The following is a 14601-nucleotide window of genomic DNA, read 5'->3' as shown; positions in this document are numbered from 1 at the left end:
CTCATCACAGAATCAATCATTTCCCATATGAAGAAATCTGGTTTCTGGACCAACTCATCATCTGGTTGAACCTGAACGTGAGTGAAGCATATACAAAGCGGAAAGATGAACGATACAGCTCTTCCCTTGCCTCCCCAGTGTTCATTTCCTTCTCCGGGCAAAATCGAAGCTTTTAGTTGGATTACTACGCACTCGAGAGTGTCAAACCTAATTGATTGTCTTGCTGAACCGGGTTGGTCTGAAAGAGCGCGCCCCCCTCGGATTTCCTTTCTTTCGCAGCATCGTCACTCACCATGTCATATTTTATTATGTCCACTCACTTCACAATATCGCCATGTGTACGACAAAATTTATATTTTTATATTACAGTTAGTGCTTCGAGTTCTTTCTAGCGAGTAAAATTGCTTCAAGGATGAAGCAAAGGGGAAGTGATTACAGTTTTGCAGACAGTACTGTACAGTTAGAAAGGGAAACAGCTTCTGTTTAAATCCATTAACTAAGCAAAAAATGACCTTCACGTCTCCTCTCTTTCGTTTATGTGAATTTAAAACTTCAAAATGGAATTCCAAATTCCCAACCCTGACCTTTTTGTTCATTCTGGTGTGTATGTGATTCACCGCGTCAGATTCAGACATTTTAAAGAAAAGCGAGTCCTCCTCAATCACCGCCTGAATTCCTTTCCTTCAAAGAAGGAACCCCTTTTGTCACCCTTTTACGTCATATCCACTGCTTTTCCTCCCAGATCTCGACGCGTTAGAGGACCGGAAAGGGTATTGTAGTCGCAGACACTGTAACATCGGTCCGCATCTCTCCTTCTGCTTGTTTTCCTCGATCAAAATGGTCAGGTGTACTGAGAAGAAAACGATGACGAGGAAGGAGGAGGTCGTCTTTGGTGGAGATCGTAAGGGTCCCACAGGCTATCCAGAGGACACGGCCGCTTCGAATCTAATCTCCGCCACGGCTTCCCTTTCCCACTCCAGTGCAGCAAACTCACCGGACCTGGGTGCAAATCCCTGCATAGACCTTCCAGATTGTCACCCCCCAGCCCGTGCTGGTTCCACCGGTGCTCCACTCCTTCCACGTCCCCGGCGAAGACCAGTAAGAATGGCGGTAACGAGCCCAATTCGTAAATCCTCATCCGCTTCTGTATCCCCATCCACCATTCCAGTCTCTCCGTGTACTTGCCTCGCCTCCACCGCTCCAGGTCGATCACCATCACGCCGGTGTTGAAGTAGCAGGGTCGGCGGGCAATGAAGGTCCTGGAGAATACGGGGTCCAACCAGAACTTGTCCGTAAAGTAGCTGGTGAAATTGGCGTGGCAATACTCGGGAGCGCCCAGGACGTGCGTCCCGAGATCGATCTCCCAGAGCTTGGCGACATCGTCTACGAGGATGAGATCCGAATCGAAGTAAACGATCCGCTTGACTCCTTCGGGAAGAAGCTCGGCGAGGTAGATCCTGGCGTAGTTGAGAGGCTGATCGAGTGCACGACGGATGGAGACTGAGATCTTGCCCTTGACGATGTTGATGTCAAAGTGGTAGAGCCGGAAATTGAGGTAAGGGAAGGTGGAGACAAGAATGCGACGGAGATCGGGGCGGCGATGAGAAGCGAGGAAGTGGAAGAAGACGTTATCGGGACAGGAGGCGTGTTGGAGAACGGAAAGAACGCCGGCGATGGATCCGCGGAGGTAGGTAGCGTCGAGGGTCATGGCGATGTGAATGATGTCGGGATGGTGAACCCGAGTGTCGAGGGTTGACCAATCGACGGTGCCGCATTCCTTCCCGTTTCTGAATGCAGGAGCTTCCCGGAAGGAAGGGAGCTCCGTAGAAGAAGAGACAAGAAAAGGAGAAGGCTGAAGGAGAAGGAAGAGGAAGAGGAAGAGGAAGAGCTTGAGACCATTGCTGAGAAGCGATATCATGGGGAGAGAAATGACAACTGGAAATAATAATAGGAAATGTACGTCTTTCAGAATTATCTATAGCAATGTGGGGGGCGAACGTTGCAGGTGGGGACAAGGATGGGAATAAGATTGAAAGGATACAGGCTGGAAAGACGCGTCGTTTGTCCGCGAGTGTAATGGAGAATGCGAGTGAGGTGAGGGGAGGCCCACACACACCACGCTGAAGGGGAAAGCTGCGTTTGAATCGGCTTCACTAGCTGTTGCATTTATAGCGATTAGCGAGTGGATGGAGCAGTCAGTGGGCTTGGGCTTTGCGAGTAATGGCGTATTTAAGACGATGGTCTTCAAATTTCAATTTTCAACAAACAGCTGTTACTTTTTTTACTTTTTTTACTTTTGACTTGATGTTTCACTGAATACCAATCAGCTTGAAAATGGGTTGGTTCTCGTTCTGGGCCCTCTCTGGCTGATATGTGGTCCAAATCGCCAGGTGACTGAACACTACGCATGGTCGAGATTCGTTCTGCCGATCACACTTATCCAACGGATCCGATGAATCTGCATTATCCAACGGTTTGAGATGAAAATTGAAGCGTCTCGTCTCCTTCCGGTCTCTCTTCTTCCTCTGTGCGAGAGCGGCAAGAAGGACGAAACGAAAGGGCCTCCATCTAATCGAATTCAATACCTCTTATCCTTCTTTCTCCTCTCTCCCCTCTCATCAGAAGCCTCTCTCCTCATAATCATGAGGGGGGAAGAAAGTGGGCATGAGCTATTGAATTTTTTCAAGACGGTCTTCATCGCGGGAAAAGATCCTATTCTTTCTACCCTTTTGCTTTTTCGTTTTCTCCTTTCTGTTCTTCTCGATCCTCACCTTGCATTCCGTAGTTTTTTTCTTTTTCAATTTTTCGCGACACCATCCGGAGATTCAGCGTGCTGTTTTCTTTTTTCCTCATTGGTGTAGAGTTTGAACTGCCGTCGTCAATGTTGCGTTGTCGTACGCACTTCGCCTTTCTTCAGGCCTCTTTTATCTGGTCTTTCGTTTTTGCGTTTTATGTTTTGTTTCTGTTCTTCCTTGTTAACTCACGCAGAGCCGCTATGCTCTGTTTTCATTCTTTTTGTCCCTCCCTGTTTTCCTTTTCTTGTTTTTCTTCCTTTTCTTTTTTCTTTAATTCTGCCTTCTTTTTATTTCGGCACAACGAAGTGCTTTGAAGACCTCTGTTTCTTGTTCTCTCCATGCAGCTTCGACGTCAGAAAATTATCCGCATGCAGAGCTCCTCCGTTGTGGCTTTTGTCCACAAAGGCTCCGATCCTTGATGGAACTGTTCACCACCGTCGTAAAAAAATTCTTGGCCGGGCCTCAGGGCCCCTTGCCGCAGAAAAGAGGACTTCAAGAAGGAAGAAGAGGACTCATCCGATGCAGAAGACACTCGTGCCTACGCTATATCTCACAATATGTCTAGTTTTGTTTTTACATCTTTCTTTTATGCTTTTTAAATTTCTTGAGGTCTCACTGCTTTCGTTTGTTCTGCTGTTACGAAAGAGTTACACGATTATGGTTTCTCTTTAAATTTACTCGCTCCGAAAGAAAAACAGCTCTAGCATTTCATTATTGATTTCGAAGTTCTTCCGGCGAAGCAAATCGTGGTGAATGTTTTGGCAGCTGCAAGAGGAGAGAGAGAACGCTGGATGGCCCGGAGGCCGAGTTGCAGGAGAGATTCTCCTTAACTTAAAAATGCTTAGTGGGCATTTTACACTTTCCATTTAACACACAAACACGATCATTTTCACTTTCAATTCTCTAGAGTCTGTCGATCAAAAGACCTCCTTAAATTACTAGTAACTAGAATGGAATGGTTGTGTTATACCATTACCATGTTTGCTTATTTGATGACCTATTCAATTTAATTTCGGTCCAACTCTTGTTTCTAACCTTATACACAGTAAAGAATGACCAAGAAAGCAACTGAAAAGCTTCATCTCTTGCTCTCTCTTTCCCTATATACGACATATTTATTGAGTATACACAGAAGAAATTGCTGAAACGTACTTTCTATTACATAGTTACAGTAATATACACCCCTTAAAGCAGGCTTTTTTATTCCTCCCTGGGTATCCACCTGCTCCACCACAGACTTTTCTTCTCTCTGTTCAGCCCATCCACGCTCTCGTTAAAGGTTTTAATTACCTTTCTTCTCACTCGAAGTGCGGAAGCCAGAGCATTCCTCGCTACGCTTGCCTTCCTTTTTGGTGGTAATTCCTGCATGACTCGAGAGTTAGTTTAACAAGGAGCTGAATTGTTTCTTTTAGAGCATATCAAACTGAAATAACAATCCAGAACGGTAGCCCTCTAGCTAGAAACAGTGCAACAGGTGGTTTAGAGCCTTTGCACACCGTATGAGTAGCCCAACAGTGGAAGGACAGTTCCAATTTCTCATTGTTGAATATTGTTGCTGGCACTGGAGTCAAAAGTGTCCGGATGTTGACAGAGAATTCGAGCAGTGAGTCCAGAAAAATTGGTGAAATTTTTGGACATGCCCTATCCATGATGGGCCCCTCTACCTAACACATCTCCATAAACCACTAGTCTACAGTTGTTCCCTTGTATTGTGCAGAGAAGTTCTTTCTAAGATGATTGTTACTCCTAAGCTCATACACTACATAGAGATCAGTGAAAGTAATACTTACCCTGAGCTCAAGCAGTTCAGTTTCTGTGAAGCCGCCGTCTTTTTCAGTTCCCGATCTTGCCATAAGCCCAATTATCGACTTAGCAGCTTCGCTATAGTCCTGCTGGGTTGCACGGAATAGCTGAAGTCTCAAGTTTTGCATGTAGGAAAGACCCAACAGTCCTTCACGGTTGAAGTATGGATGAGCCAAAGCAGCTTTTGCACTAGTTCTTTGCCGTGCTTTAAATCGGACCATTGATATGAGGAGTTCCCACCCAATTCCTCCATCAAGATCCAGCAGTTCAAATCCCCTTCTGAGGTCAGGGCTGGCGCGTGGCTCCACACTGTTCCTCCATGCAACCATGTCATACCCACACCTCTTTAGCTGCCTGTTGAATTGTATAAGGCTACTGTCTCTGCGCAAATACGGGAATGCCTACAAGAACCAAGATGCAGTCCTATGTCAAACTAAGAACCTACTGTTCTCATCAAAATTTATGTAACCTTCAGTCTTATCCAGAAGCATCATCCATGGAAACTGGTGCCAGATGAGGAACTTACCATTTGCAAGAATATGAGCCCTGCACTGTAGATATCAAATCTATCAGGTAGGTTCATCTGTTTCAGTAGACTTAGGTTCAGAATTGAAGAAAAAATTTGAAACAAAAAGATAAACCGTAGGAAACAACATCAAGTCAAAGGGCGAAGTTGAAGTCTAGCAAGTGTGACTAGATACAAAACCTGCCAAAGAACAGGGGAGAGTGCAGTTGCCACTGGAGCTGATGGTGCGGATGGAGTTTGTGTGCTCATGATGTATTGCTCAGGAGCTGTATACCTAAAAACAGGAAGATCGCTAGTTACATTGGAATAGTATGTGAAAATGAAGAAAATATCAAACACTAAAGGAGAGTAAATTTTCTTTAGGAACTAAAGTCAATATTCTAAGAACTGAATGCCTGAAAACAGGAAGATCAATATTTACACTGGAATATAATTTGTCAAAAGAAAAGTTTTAAACACAAAAATAGATACTAAATAGAATTAGAACATATTAAATACCTTGGATCTAACAAAAACTCTTTTGGTATGTAATTTATTCCAACTCGCAAATCAGCTGCAGCCCCCAGGTCAATGATCTTGAACGTGCGAGTCCCTTTACAGGGTTTGCAAAGGGAACCACATTACTCCAAGTCTCACAAACAAGGAAAAATCTTACCATGGCCCTATTAAACACTATATAGGTGCAAGTTTACAAACTTACCTTCAGAGAAAATAATATTTTGGGGCTTAATATCTCTATGAACAATTCCTGTTGAATGAAGCCCGTCCAATGCAAATAACAATTGTCTCATTATTGTTTGGATGATTCTGTTTTCCCTCTCCAATCCCTTCGGTAAATCTTGAACCTCCCCTAGAATCAGTGTCTCCGCCTGATAAGAGAGGAATAAAACCCAAAAAAGTGCATAAGAATATGAAAATTGCAACAAAAAAAAAAAAGGAATTCAATAATAAGCACAAGAAGTTATTGGTACTATCATGACAATCAAACCTTCCAACAACCTTTTTCATTAATTTTGAAAATTAGTTTTTCTACCAGATGGGCACATCAACGCCACTAAACTTAACAATAATGGTTTTTAGTGTCGTAGAAAGAGGAAATTAAGTCTTACACATCAGGAGAAAAACAAGAAAGAAAATGTACACAACTAGCACTCGGTTCCATCATCTAGAAAGAAGCACAAGCATTCATTACATGCAACCTAATTTTGATGCAATTAATAACTTTAAAAGTAATTAGGCAAAGGTGCAATACATAATTTTGAAAAGACGAGTAAGTACCATAAAAAGAACCACTTTGAGGCGTAAGGTGACCCTTCTTGGGTGTGTGTGTAAAATAAAATACCAAAAGATAAAACAGAAACAAGAAACAAAGAGTAGCAATCTTGCTATATTATTTCATAGAGCTTATCTTATAGAAGTGTGGAACCAAAGAAAATTAAAAACAAACCTCGTATATGCAAGGTGCCAAGATTATAAATGTGTAGCTGAATAATCTAACAGCATTTAAAAGGAAATAAAATCTAAAGCTTCTAAAGCCTAAAAATACCAACATTATAAGGGAACTCTTTGCCCAACATAAGATCTGCAAGTGTTGCCTCCCCTTCAAAACGCCAAATAAGCCAGTATTCACTTCCTTTCCGCTTGGGAGAGCTCTAGAAAAGCAATGGAACACAGAAATATGACATCAAATGCTTTAAGTAATATATGGCCTCTCAAGCAAATTGTAGAAGTTCTCCTAAACTTTGGAATACAAATACCCTCATTTATATGACAGTCATATGAAGTAACACCTCAAGAAATCCATACACAAAATCAGCACAACTACTTGCACATGCCCTTCGAACACGTTCATTCATCCAAATCTCCACTGCACCATATTCTGTAGCCTTCTTCAAGACTATATCACCTTGCTTCAAGAACCAGACCCAGAATTAGACGTTAGAAAAATGTCATCGTGTAAGAAAAGAAAAAAACAGTGAGGGTATGCTCAAATTTGAGGTATCAGAGAAGTATCACTGCTGAAAACATAGATAAGATATCAAATTGCATTCAAATAGGATGATATGTTAAAGGCTCTTGTGTATGGCAGACTAACTGGGATTATCAGAGAGGCATATCATCAAGAATCTACATAGTTGCAGACCAACTTCAGAAATCAGAGAGATGTCAATTCATTTCAATCAGAATTGCTGTTAGAAAGTGAAAAACATGGCAACAAACTAGGCAAGTTATCACATAAATTTTCAGTGGAAATTACTTGCTGAATGAACTGGGTTCTATTTGAACAGCAGTATTCTTTAATATGTTGAAATACATTCACACAGCACAGATACAATTCTGAGCTTCAGAAATTGGCAAGCCATACTTAACACACGCACTCTTATTGTCTTAACAATGTCTTTTATAAATTATCTTAGCTTCCATGGCCTGCACATTCCTAAAAGAATGCTATAGCATCAATATTACATTTTTAATAAGAGCAAATATGCAATTGCTCAACGTTGTTAAACTTTCTGGTAAGCAAAAAACATTGTTTGCTCAATTTCTAAGTTGAGCAAATTATTGTGATTGGGTACAGAGATTTTTTTCTTTGTCGAGTTCACCAAAGACGAGTGTCTCATCAGAGTGCTTGTGTCACTCTGTTAGTCGAAAAAATGCCTACCGATTCCGCAGCCAAGCATTCATAATATCCATTTCCAACTCCAACAGATCAATTATTACAAACTCAGGAAGTCGGAAAGGTTCGACCTCAGTCCTTACGTTTCCAGATGGTTGATCCAATTCACCAAAGTCAAAAAGGTTCGAGTCCGCGTTTCCCAATTGTTGATTCAATTCATCGTAAGCCGCATTGAACAGATGGCAGGAAAAATCTGGCTCGCTGTGGTGCCTTTAGCTCCACTGTCTCCATACGGAATTTAGAGACCTCGTTCGGCGTAAATTCTAGCAGTACTTACAGTTTTAAGCCGTTTAATACAATCAACCAAGTGACCCCGTTTCACGTTAACATGATTGGGTAAGCCTCTATAGTCGATGGAGTCAGTAACAGAGTATAATTCAACCAGAACATAGATGGAAGCGAAGAAGCATCATGTACTTTACCACTTTTGAATTAGTCTTATTCGCCAACGAAGCCTTGTACACCACGCCGAAAGCACCTTCCCCCAACTTTTTCCCCAGAACCAAATCATCCTGCCACAACCGGAAGAGAGTAAGACATAGAAATCACACCAAGAACCGCATAAACAGATAAAAATCGAGACTCCTATACCTTTCTGTAGGTAGGTCTAAAAACTCTTTCAAGAAAAGCAAGAACAAACATGTCGAAAAAGCCGGGCGCCACACCGGGAGTAGCCCAGAGGTAAGAGAGGAACCCAAGGGCCAAGACCGCACCAGGGGCAGTGATAGTAAGGCCACTCGATTGAGGAAGAGTGCTCCGATAAATGATATCGCCGCATTCCATAACGGTACAGGGAAGGCCCACGCCGACGCCCATGAAGAGATGGTGCACGAACTCCCATTCTCCACCGCAGCAGTTCACCAACAGTGCTGAAGAACTCTTCTTCCCGGCGAGTCTGTGCCCGGAGGTTCTAAGCTGAAACTTCTTACCTAGAAAAGTAGATGGGTTCGAATTTATCTTCTTCAAACCCAGCCCAACACCTGTACCGACTGCTGCAACGGTTGTCATGCCCAGACGGAGAGCTCTACGTGCTTCATATGAAATTTTGTTTGAGTTTATTCCGCAAAAAAATAAAGCCGGGAATGCCGCTTTTAAAGGGGAAGCAACAACAGAAGAGAACGAAAAACCAGAAACACGGATAATTTCATTGAATGAAAATTTTCAAACTTTTATAAAAGAAGATTTTCTTTTTGTGGACGCGGGGGCAGTGACCACCAACTGAGACCCAGACAGATAGCTACGTAATCCATCCACGAAACCGGCAACGTGGCAATATATGGTAGACAGTTTAGGTAGTCTGCGAGTTACGATGGTCTTCACTCTTCAGCTCTCAGATTGCCCTAATTCTTACATACCGTTTTCAAAAGGCTATATATGATTGGATGGGCAAAACTTGTGTACTTACATTACGTGTCACTTTTTCATATGCCAGAGCGTCAAACCCCATGCACTTCCACATTTGGAGTGACAATCTAAGTTCCCGTACACGCAAATGTTCCATTACCCTTCAACAATGTGAACATTGAAAAGTAGCGTGTGCGTCGGACAGAGAGGCCAGAAGCCAAGAATCAGGCGATGCATTTGATTTGACTCCCACCGGCCACCTTTGTCGTCACTCCTCCGTCCAGAGATTCGCCCTCCGCCACCTCCGCCACCTCCGCCCTCAGTCGCCATAGCCCGCCTTACTCATCTCCATGCGTTCCACTGTTGATATCATTCTTTCCAATTTAATTACTTTTTTAATATTATATAGAGCCTACATTAAATAGCAAAGCACCTAAATTTCTTGTGTCACGATCTTATAAAATGTCTTTGCATGATATGGGGCGAATATCATAAAATGCTAGTTGACTGCAAACAGAAATGGCAGGCTTCGAGACGAAACTTGTTTCAGGAATTGATAGTTCGTAAAGTCAACAAACGCTGGACTACGCGAGATTACATCGAAATCGAAGGTTTTACCCTTTTACAGCGATGGGAAAATGTAAACAAGAAACGAAAAAGACGGAAAAAATATTGCCGTAGAACACAATATACAATTTCAGGTTGTCGTTTGCCTGCCGATGCCTGTATCGCAGTCGTTAGTGAAAATAAAGGAGAGGGAAAATTATAGCAGAGAGAAAGACCCCTGCATGCCCAAACCGATCGCAGACCCGATTCCCTGCAGAACTATCTCTCGTCTCCCAAAGCTCAACGGAGGCGGATGAAGAAGAAGATTCACATATAGAGATTCCAATCTTCTCAGAAAACGAAACAACAGTTTGGGGATCCATACACAACTCGTCATTCCCCTTCAACCTCAGTCTTTCTCCCAATCTTCTCAACATCACCTTCGAGAACGGAACCTGACCAGACAGACGATTATGGCTCAAATCAATATGGTTAACGCTCGGCAACTCCGCTAGTGCTTGGGGAATAGCACCTGAGAGATTATTCTGATCCAATGACAGGTAGCTGATCTCTTTGAGACTACCCATCGAAACTGGTATTGGACCCATCAGCCCTGTACGTGATAAATCGAGTCCCACGAGCCCCTGAAGCTGGTTCCAGATATCAGGCAACGTTCCCTTGAACGGGTTACTACGGAGGTGAAGATTCTTTAATCTGCGGAGCCCGCCGAGAAACAGAGGAATTCCCCCAGAGAGACTGTTGTCGCTCAAATCCAACAGCTCGAGAGACCGCAATGACCCCATCGAGGAAGGGATCTCGCCGCTGAGATAGTTACAACTCAAATCCAACTTTGTGAGCTTAAGCAGTGGACCCAATTCACCGGGGATGGAGCCCACCAGAGCGTTTTGGCTTAAATCAAGCACGACGAGCTCTTTCAGCTCTCCGATAGCGGAGGGAACGGTGCCCTTCAGTGTATTACCGCTGAAATCCAGTTGCTGGAGACTTCGGAGCTTGCCGATAGCCGCAGGTATCTCACCGGAGATGGAGGTTCCGGCGATTATAAGACGCCGTAGACCGAGAATTGTTCCGAAGTCGGGTGGGAGTGACCCAGATAAAGCTGGATTGGACTGCAAAACAAGTTCCTGAAGCTGCGGACCAAGCGACCAGAGGTAATCAGGAAGAGACGTTGAAGCGGAGACGAAGCAGCGATAGACAAAGAGCTTAGAGAGGTAAGGGAGTCGTGTGAGAGCTGGGGAGAAAGAGGCGTTGGTCGGAGAACAAGGTGGGTTGTTCGAATAGTCGGAGACGTATCCCAGATTGAGCTCGACGACATGTGCCTTGGAGGGGTCTTCTGCATCAATCTCGCAAATTATACCGTGAGGCCCCGCGGTACAGAGGTCGGTGCTGAAGGCGTAGCTCCAATCCACGTCCGGGTTAACTGCCGTCAAGATGTCGTAGACAGCCTTCTGCTCGGCCTGGTCCAGCAAAGGCTGCTGAGCCGGGAGGTAGTCATCCAGGGCGGCCCCGGAGGAGCAAACGAAGCAAAAGAGGAGAAGAACAGAGTTGAATATCAGTCGAGACATGGCTTCTTTTCTCAGATACCAAGCCACAGCAACGTATCCAGAACTCAGAAGAAGCAGAAGATGGGTGGCTAAGACTGAGAGGGCGCGGAGAAGTGAAGCTTATAAATGGCGGGTTGATGAGGACGGGGGGCGTTGAAGGAGCAGATGTGCGCTTTAATTGTCGGAAACGGCTAGGGAATTGCAAAGCGGACCCACAAGTTTGTTGCGGCATAAAGAAAAAACTGTCCCTGAAGGAAGGAAGGAGTAGGGGCAGGGGCAGAGCTGTGAGTCGGCTGTTGCCGGCTCGGTGATGTTTACTAATAGTAATGGTTATTATATAATGGAGACGGATCAGAGTTGCATTTCAACGAGGATATTAGTATCAGAGAGGATAGAGTGGTCGAGGTTCAGAAGCATGCCTGAGGGCTGCGGCCATGTACTGTCCAGAAGGTGGCTGCGCAGAGGCGGTCTCATGATTTTGCTGGGTATGACGGCGACGGCTCAGTCACTTTTTCATTTTCCGATTTTCCTTTCCTCTGCTTTGCTGAATTCCAGCTGACCCCAGCTAAATAAAGAATCGAGACGGTAGGGACTACTGACTGCTACTATTGGATCCTTGTTTTTCGCGCAAGGTAAGGGAGACTTTCATCTGTCAGAACGAAACTAGAATTTTCTGTCCTTTTGGCCGGCCTGCCTCCTCTCATCTTGTAACCGCAACAAAGGCAGAGACGTCGGCTTTTTCCTCTCTCCCCGCCTTCGCTGGCTTTTGCAAGGGTTCTACGTTCCAATGTTTTTGCTTCCGTTTTTGCTATTAATCGAAGTGGGATTGAAATTTGAATTCAACACGCCAGTAGGTTTCGCCTCCATGCCTCTTAATATCTCTCGTCGTATTCTTTCACTAACCCGTTAAGTGTAGAAAATCCAGTACAATTTCCAGGCCAGACATTTCTACGAATCAAAATAGAATTTGATCCTTGATCCAGAGCCCTCCAGGCTGCAGCCAGAGTGTGTGTGTGTGTGTCAAGTAGTATTTAAGCCCCGAGGCTAAGTCAAAAAATCAAAATGACCCGTGTGGGCTCCGGTCTCTGCGATCGTCGAACATAAAGAGGACGCGTCCAGACGTGCTGGAAATTCAAAGGGCGTAAAGATTGGTATTATGACTCTTTGACTAGGTGTATCGTAGAGTATTTTTTCTTGTCCGGCTTTTTAACTTGTTTCGTCCAGTTGAAAATTCAAATTAACTTTTGGAAATCCATTTATCAAATTATGTTCATTAGTCAATTTGTTACATGTGGCTCTATTGATTAGGTTTGACATTTCGCATTTAAACGATTAGTCTTTTAGGTTGGTTTCGCACCAACCTACTCAAGAGAAACGGACCGGAACCACCTCTGACACCCACCCCGTCCCTTACTGCTCCCTGTGGGATTCAAAAACAGGGCACCATGTCAAGAGGCTGGCCAATACCCAGGGTTTACTGGGGATAAGGTTTTGTCTACCACACCCGTTGCATGACCTCGATCACTTTAGAGAGAGACTCTAATTGAGCTTCCATTTTCTCAAACCTGGCTTGAGCTAATGGAGAAGCGTCGGCCATGTCCATTTAACCTAAAAGACTAGTCGGTTAAGTGTGGAAAGTCACCGCTCACAAGAGTGGACGGAACCATTCTGACACAATTAAGTTAATATATGGGATTTAATTCATCGATTTCATTTTTTTATTAAATAGTCCAATAATTAATTTGTTAATTCATATCTAATAGTTAATTAAGTTAACAAATGAAGTTTCAATAGTTAATTACACATTATTTAACTCTTGGTTGTCTAAGTAGTCAATTGGATTACCCATTCGTCTCTTGTCAAATGGTTCGATTAATTGATTTTCATCTTCAAAAGTTATGTATACCAAGTGCCATTGAAGAGTAGTCACAAAACATAAACACACATAACAGCTATTGCAATGGAGCTCAAATAGAATTACATAGAAGAAAGAAAAATAGGAAAATTTGAAATTAAATCCTCTTTGTTTTAATAACATAAAATAATTTATTATTCAAATTGTAGCAATAAATTTTTTAAATAAATTAAATATTTTTAAATAAATTATTTTAATAATAAGGTATATTATTTAAATAAATTTATATTTCACTCTATTACGATTAACATATTTCATATAATTTAATAGTTATATTTTTTAGCTGAAATTATATAACTCATAAACTATTTCACATAAATGATTTAAATTATTATAAACCACTATGAATGGACTCCATACATAGTAGGTCCGGTTCCATTCACCTCATGCTAGCCATCTCCATTGAATGGAATCAATTCAAAATAAATAAAAAAATATAATATTTATTACTAAATAAATTATGGGAAGTAGTTGAAAGATATTTTTATTAATTTGGCTAGAAGAATTTTTAGATATTTTAGTAAGGCCAGTTTAGACATTTTGATAACTAAGTAGTATTAGTGGATCCCATAAAAGAAGGAAAACCAAGTAATTTTGTCATTTTGAGGGTTTTATTAAAATAAATTTTAATAAAACATTTAAATATAAATTTTCTAGGAGGGGTGTTTAAAAATGTGGAGTATAGTGCTAACGGTGTATGGGATCTCCGCTTAATCCCTTGGCCACCTCTCCTCCCTCGGGGTCTAACAATAAGATTTTTCAACCAAGATAAGCTTTAAAATTATATGAATTTTGTTTGAATAAACATTTGACAATTGATATTACAATACTTCAATACGAGTCAAATTTTCATAGTAATTTTGTATTTGACACTTTATTTTATTGAAATTTTATCTCCTTTTATTTCCCTAAAAAAGGCACTCACATGTCCACTTAATTTAAAAATAGATTAGAAGGTATTTTCTCTTATTTGGCAGCAGAGAATTATTGAGAAAAATAAAATAAAAGAGAACGTCATTTTCTCACAAAATAGAAATGTAAGAGAAAATTTTAATGATCAAATTTAAAAATTTACTAATTTTATTTTATACTTGTATTCAAACAAGATAAACTATATTTTTCTTCTATTTTTTCTCTAATTTTCTATGAACATCCAACCAAGAAAAAAAAAAACCGAAACCTCTTCTATCCAACTTGCACGTATTCTTCCATAGGGCTGACGACCCACCCACTTTTTCTGTCTAATCCGGTCCTTGATTTATGTTATGATGGGAAGAGGTTTGGGTCGGTATTGTTTTGACTCGGTTTAACTTTCATCCAAGGCGACCTCAAGCTTAAAGATAGTTCACGAACCGGGTCAAAACCTTATATTTTCACTAAAAGCTTAAAATGAACCCAAGCTCTTCCCTCGTTCGTGCCTGTCGAAGCAGCAG

At 42.2% G+C, this 14601-nt stretch overlaps 3 protein-coding genes across 3 annotated transcripts; all 3 read right to left on the bottom strand.

Annotated features, from left to right (window-relative positions):
• Positions 1-460: 460 nt before the first annotated feature.
• Positions 461-2085, bottom strand: LOC137949511 (probable galacturonosyltransferase-like 3). The gene has a single exon (XM_068795573.1). It carries the CDS (start codon positions 1916-1918, stop codon positions 842-844), a length of 1077 nt encoding a protein of 358 aa, XP_068651674.1. The 5' UTR covers positions 1919-2085; the 3' UTR covers positions 461-841.
• A 1497-nt stretch (positions 2086-3582) lies between these two features.
• LOC137949510 (serine/threonine-protein kinase STN7, chloroplastic-like) lies at positions 3583-8917 on the bottom strand. Its single transcript, XM_068795572.1, has 10 exons — positions 8393-8917; positions 8224-8313; positions 6915-7034; positions 6675-6776; positions 5825-5993; positions 5623-5716; positions 5305-5398; positions 5125-5181; positions 4586-4999; positions 3583-4157 (listed from the first exon to the last, which is right to left on the bottom strand). The coding sequence occupies exons 1-10, from the start codon at positions 8807-8809 to the stop codon at positions 3996-3998; spliced, it is 1719 nt and encodes a 572-aa protein (XP_068651673.1). The 5' UTR covers positions 8810-8917; the 3' UTR covers positions 3583-3995.
• A 965-nt stretch (positions 8918-9882) lies between these two features.
• LOC137950338 (piriformospora indica-insensitive protein 2-like) lies at positions 9883-11274 on the bottom strand. The gene has a single exon (XM_068796743.1). The coding sequence runs from the start codon at positions 11272-11274 to the stop codon at positions 9883-9885; it is 1392 nt and encodes a 463-aa protein (XP_068652844.1).
• Between the last annotated feature and the right edge of the window lie 3327 nt (positions 11275-14601).

This window comes from Aristolochia californica, unplaced genomic scaffold (assembly GCF_029961685.1).
Source record: "Aristolochia californica isolate CCGP_79_NKW_82.1479 unplaced genomic scaffold, dmAriCali1.0.hap1 SCAF_14, whole genome shotgun sequence".
In the NCBI taxonomy this organism is placed as follows: domain Eukaryota; kingdom Viridiplantae; phylum Streptophyta; class Magnoliopsida; order Piperales; family Aristolochiaceae; genus Aristolochia; species Aristolochia californica.
This window is presented reverse-complemented; position numbering and strand designations above follow the sequence as displayed.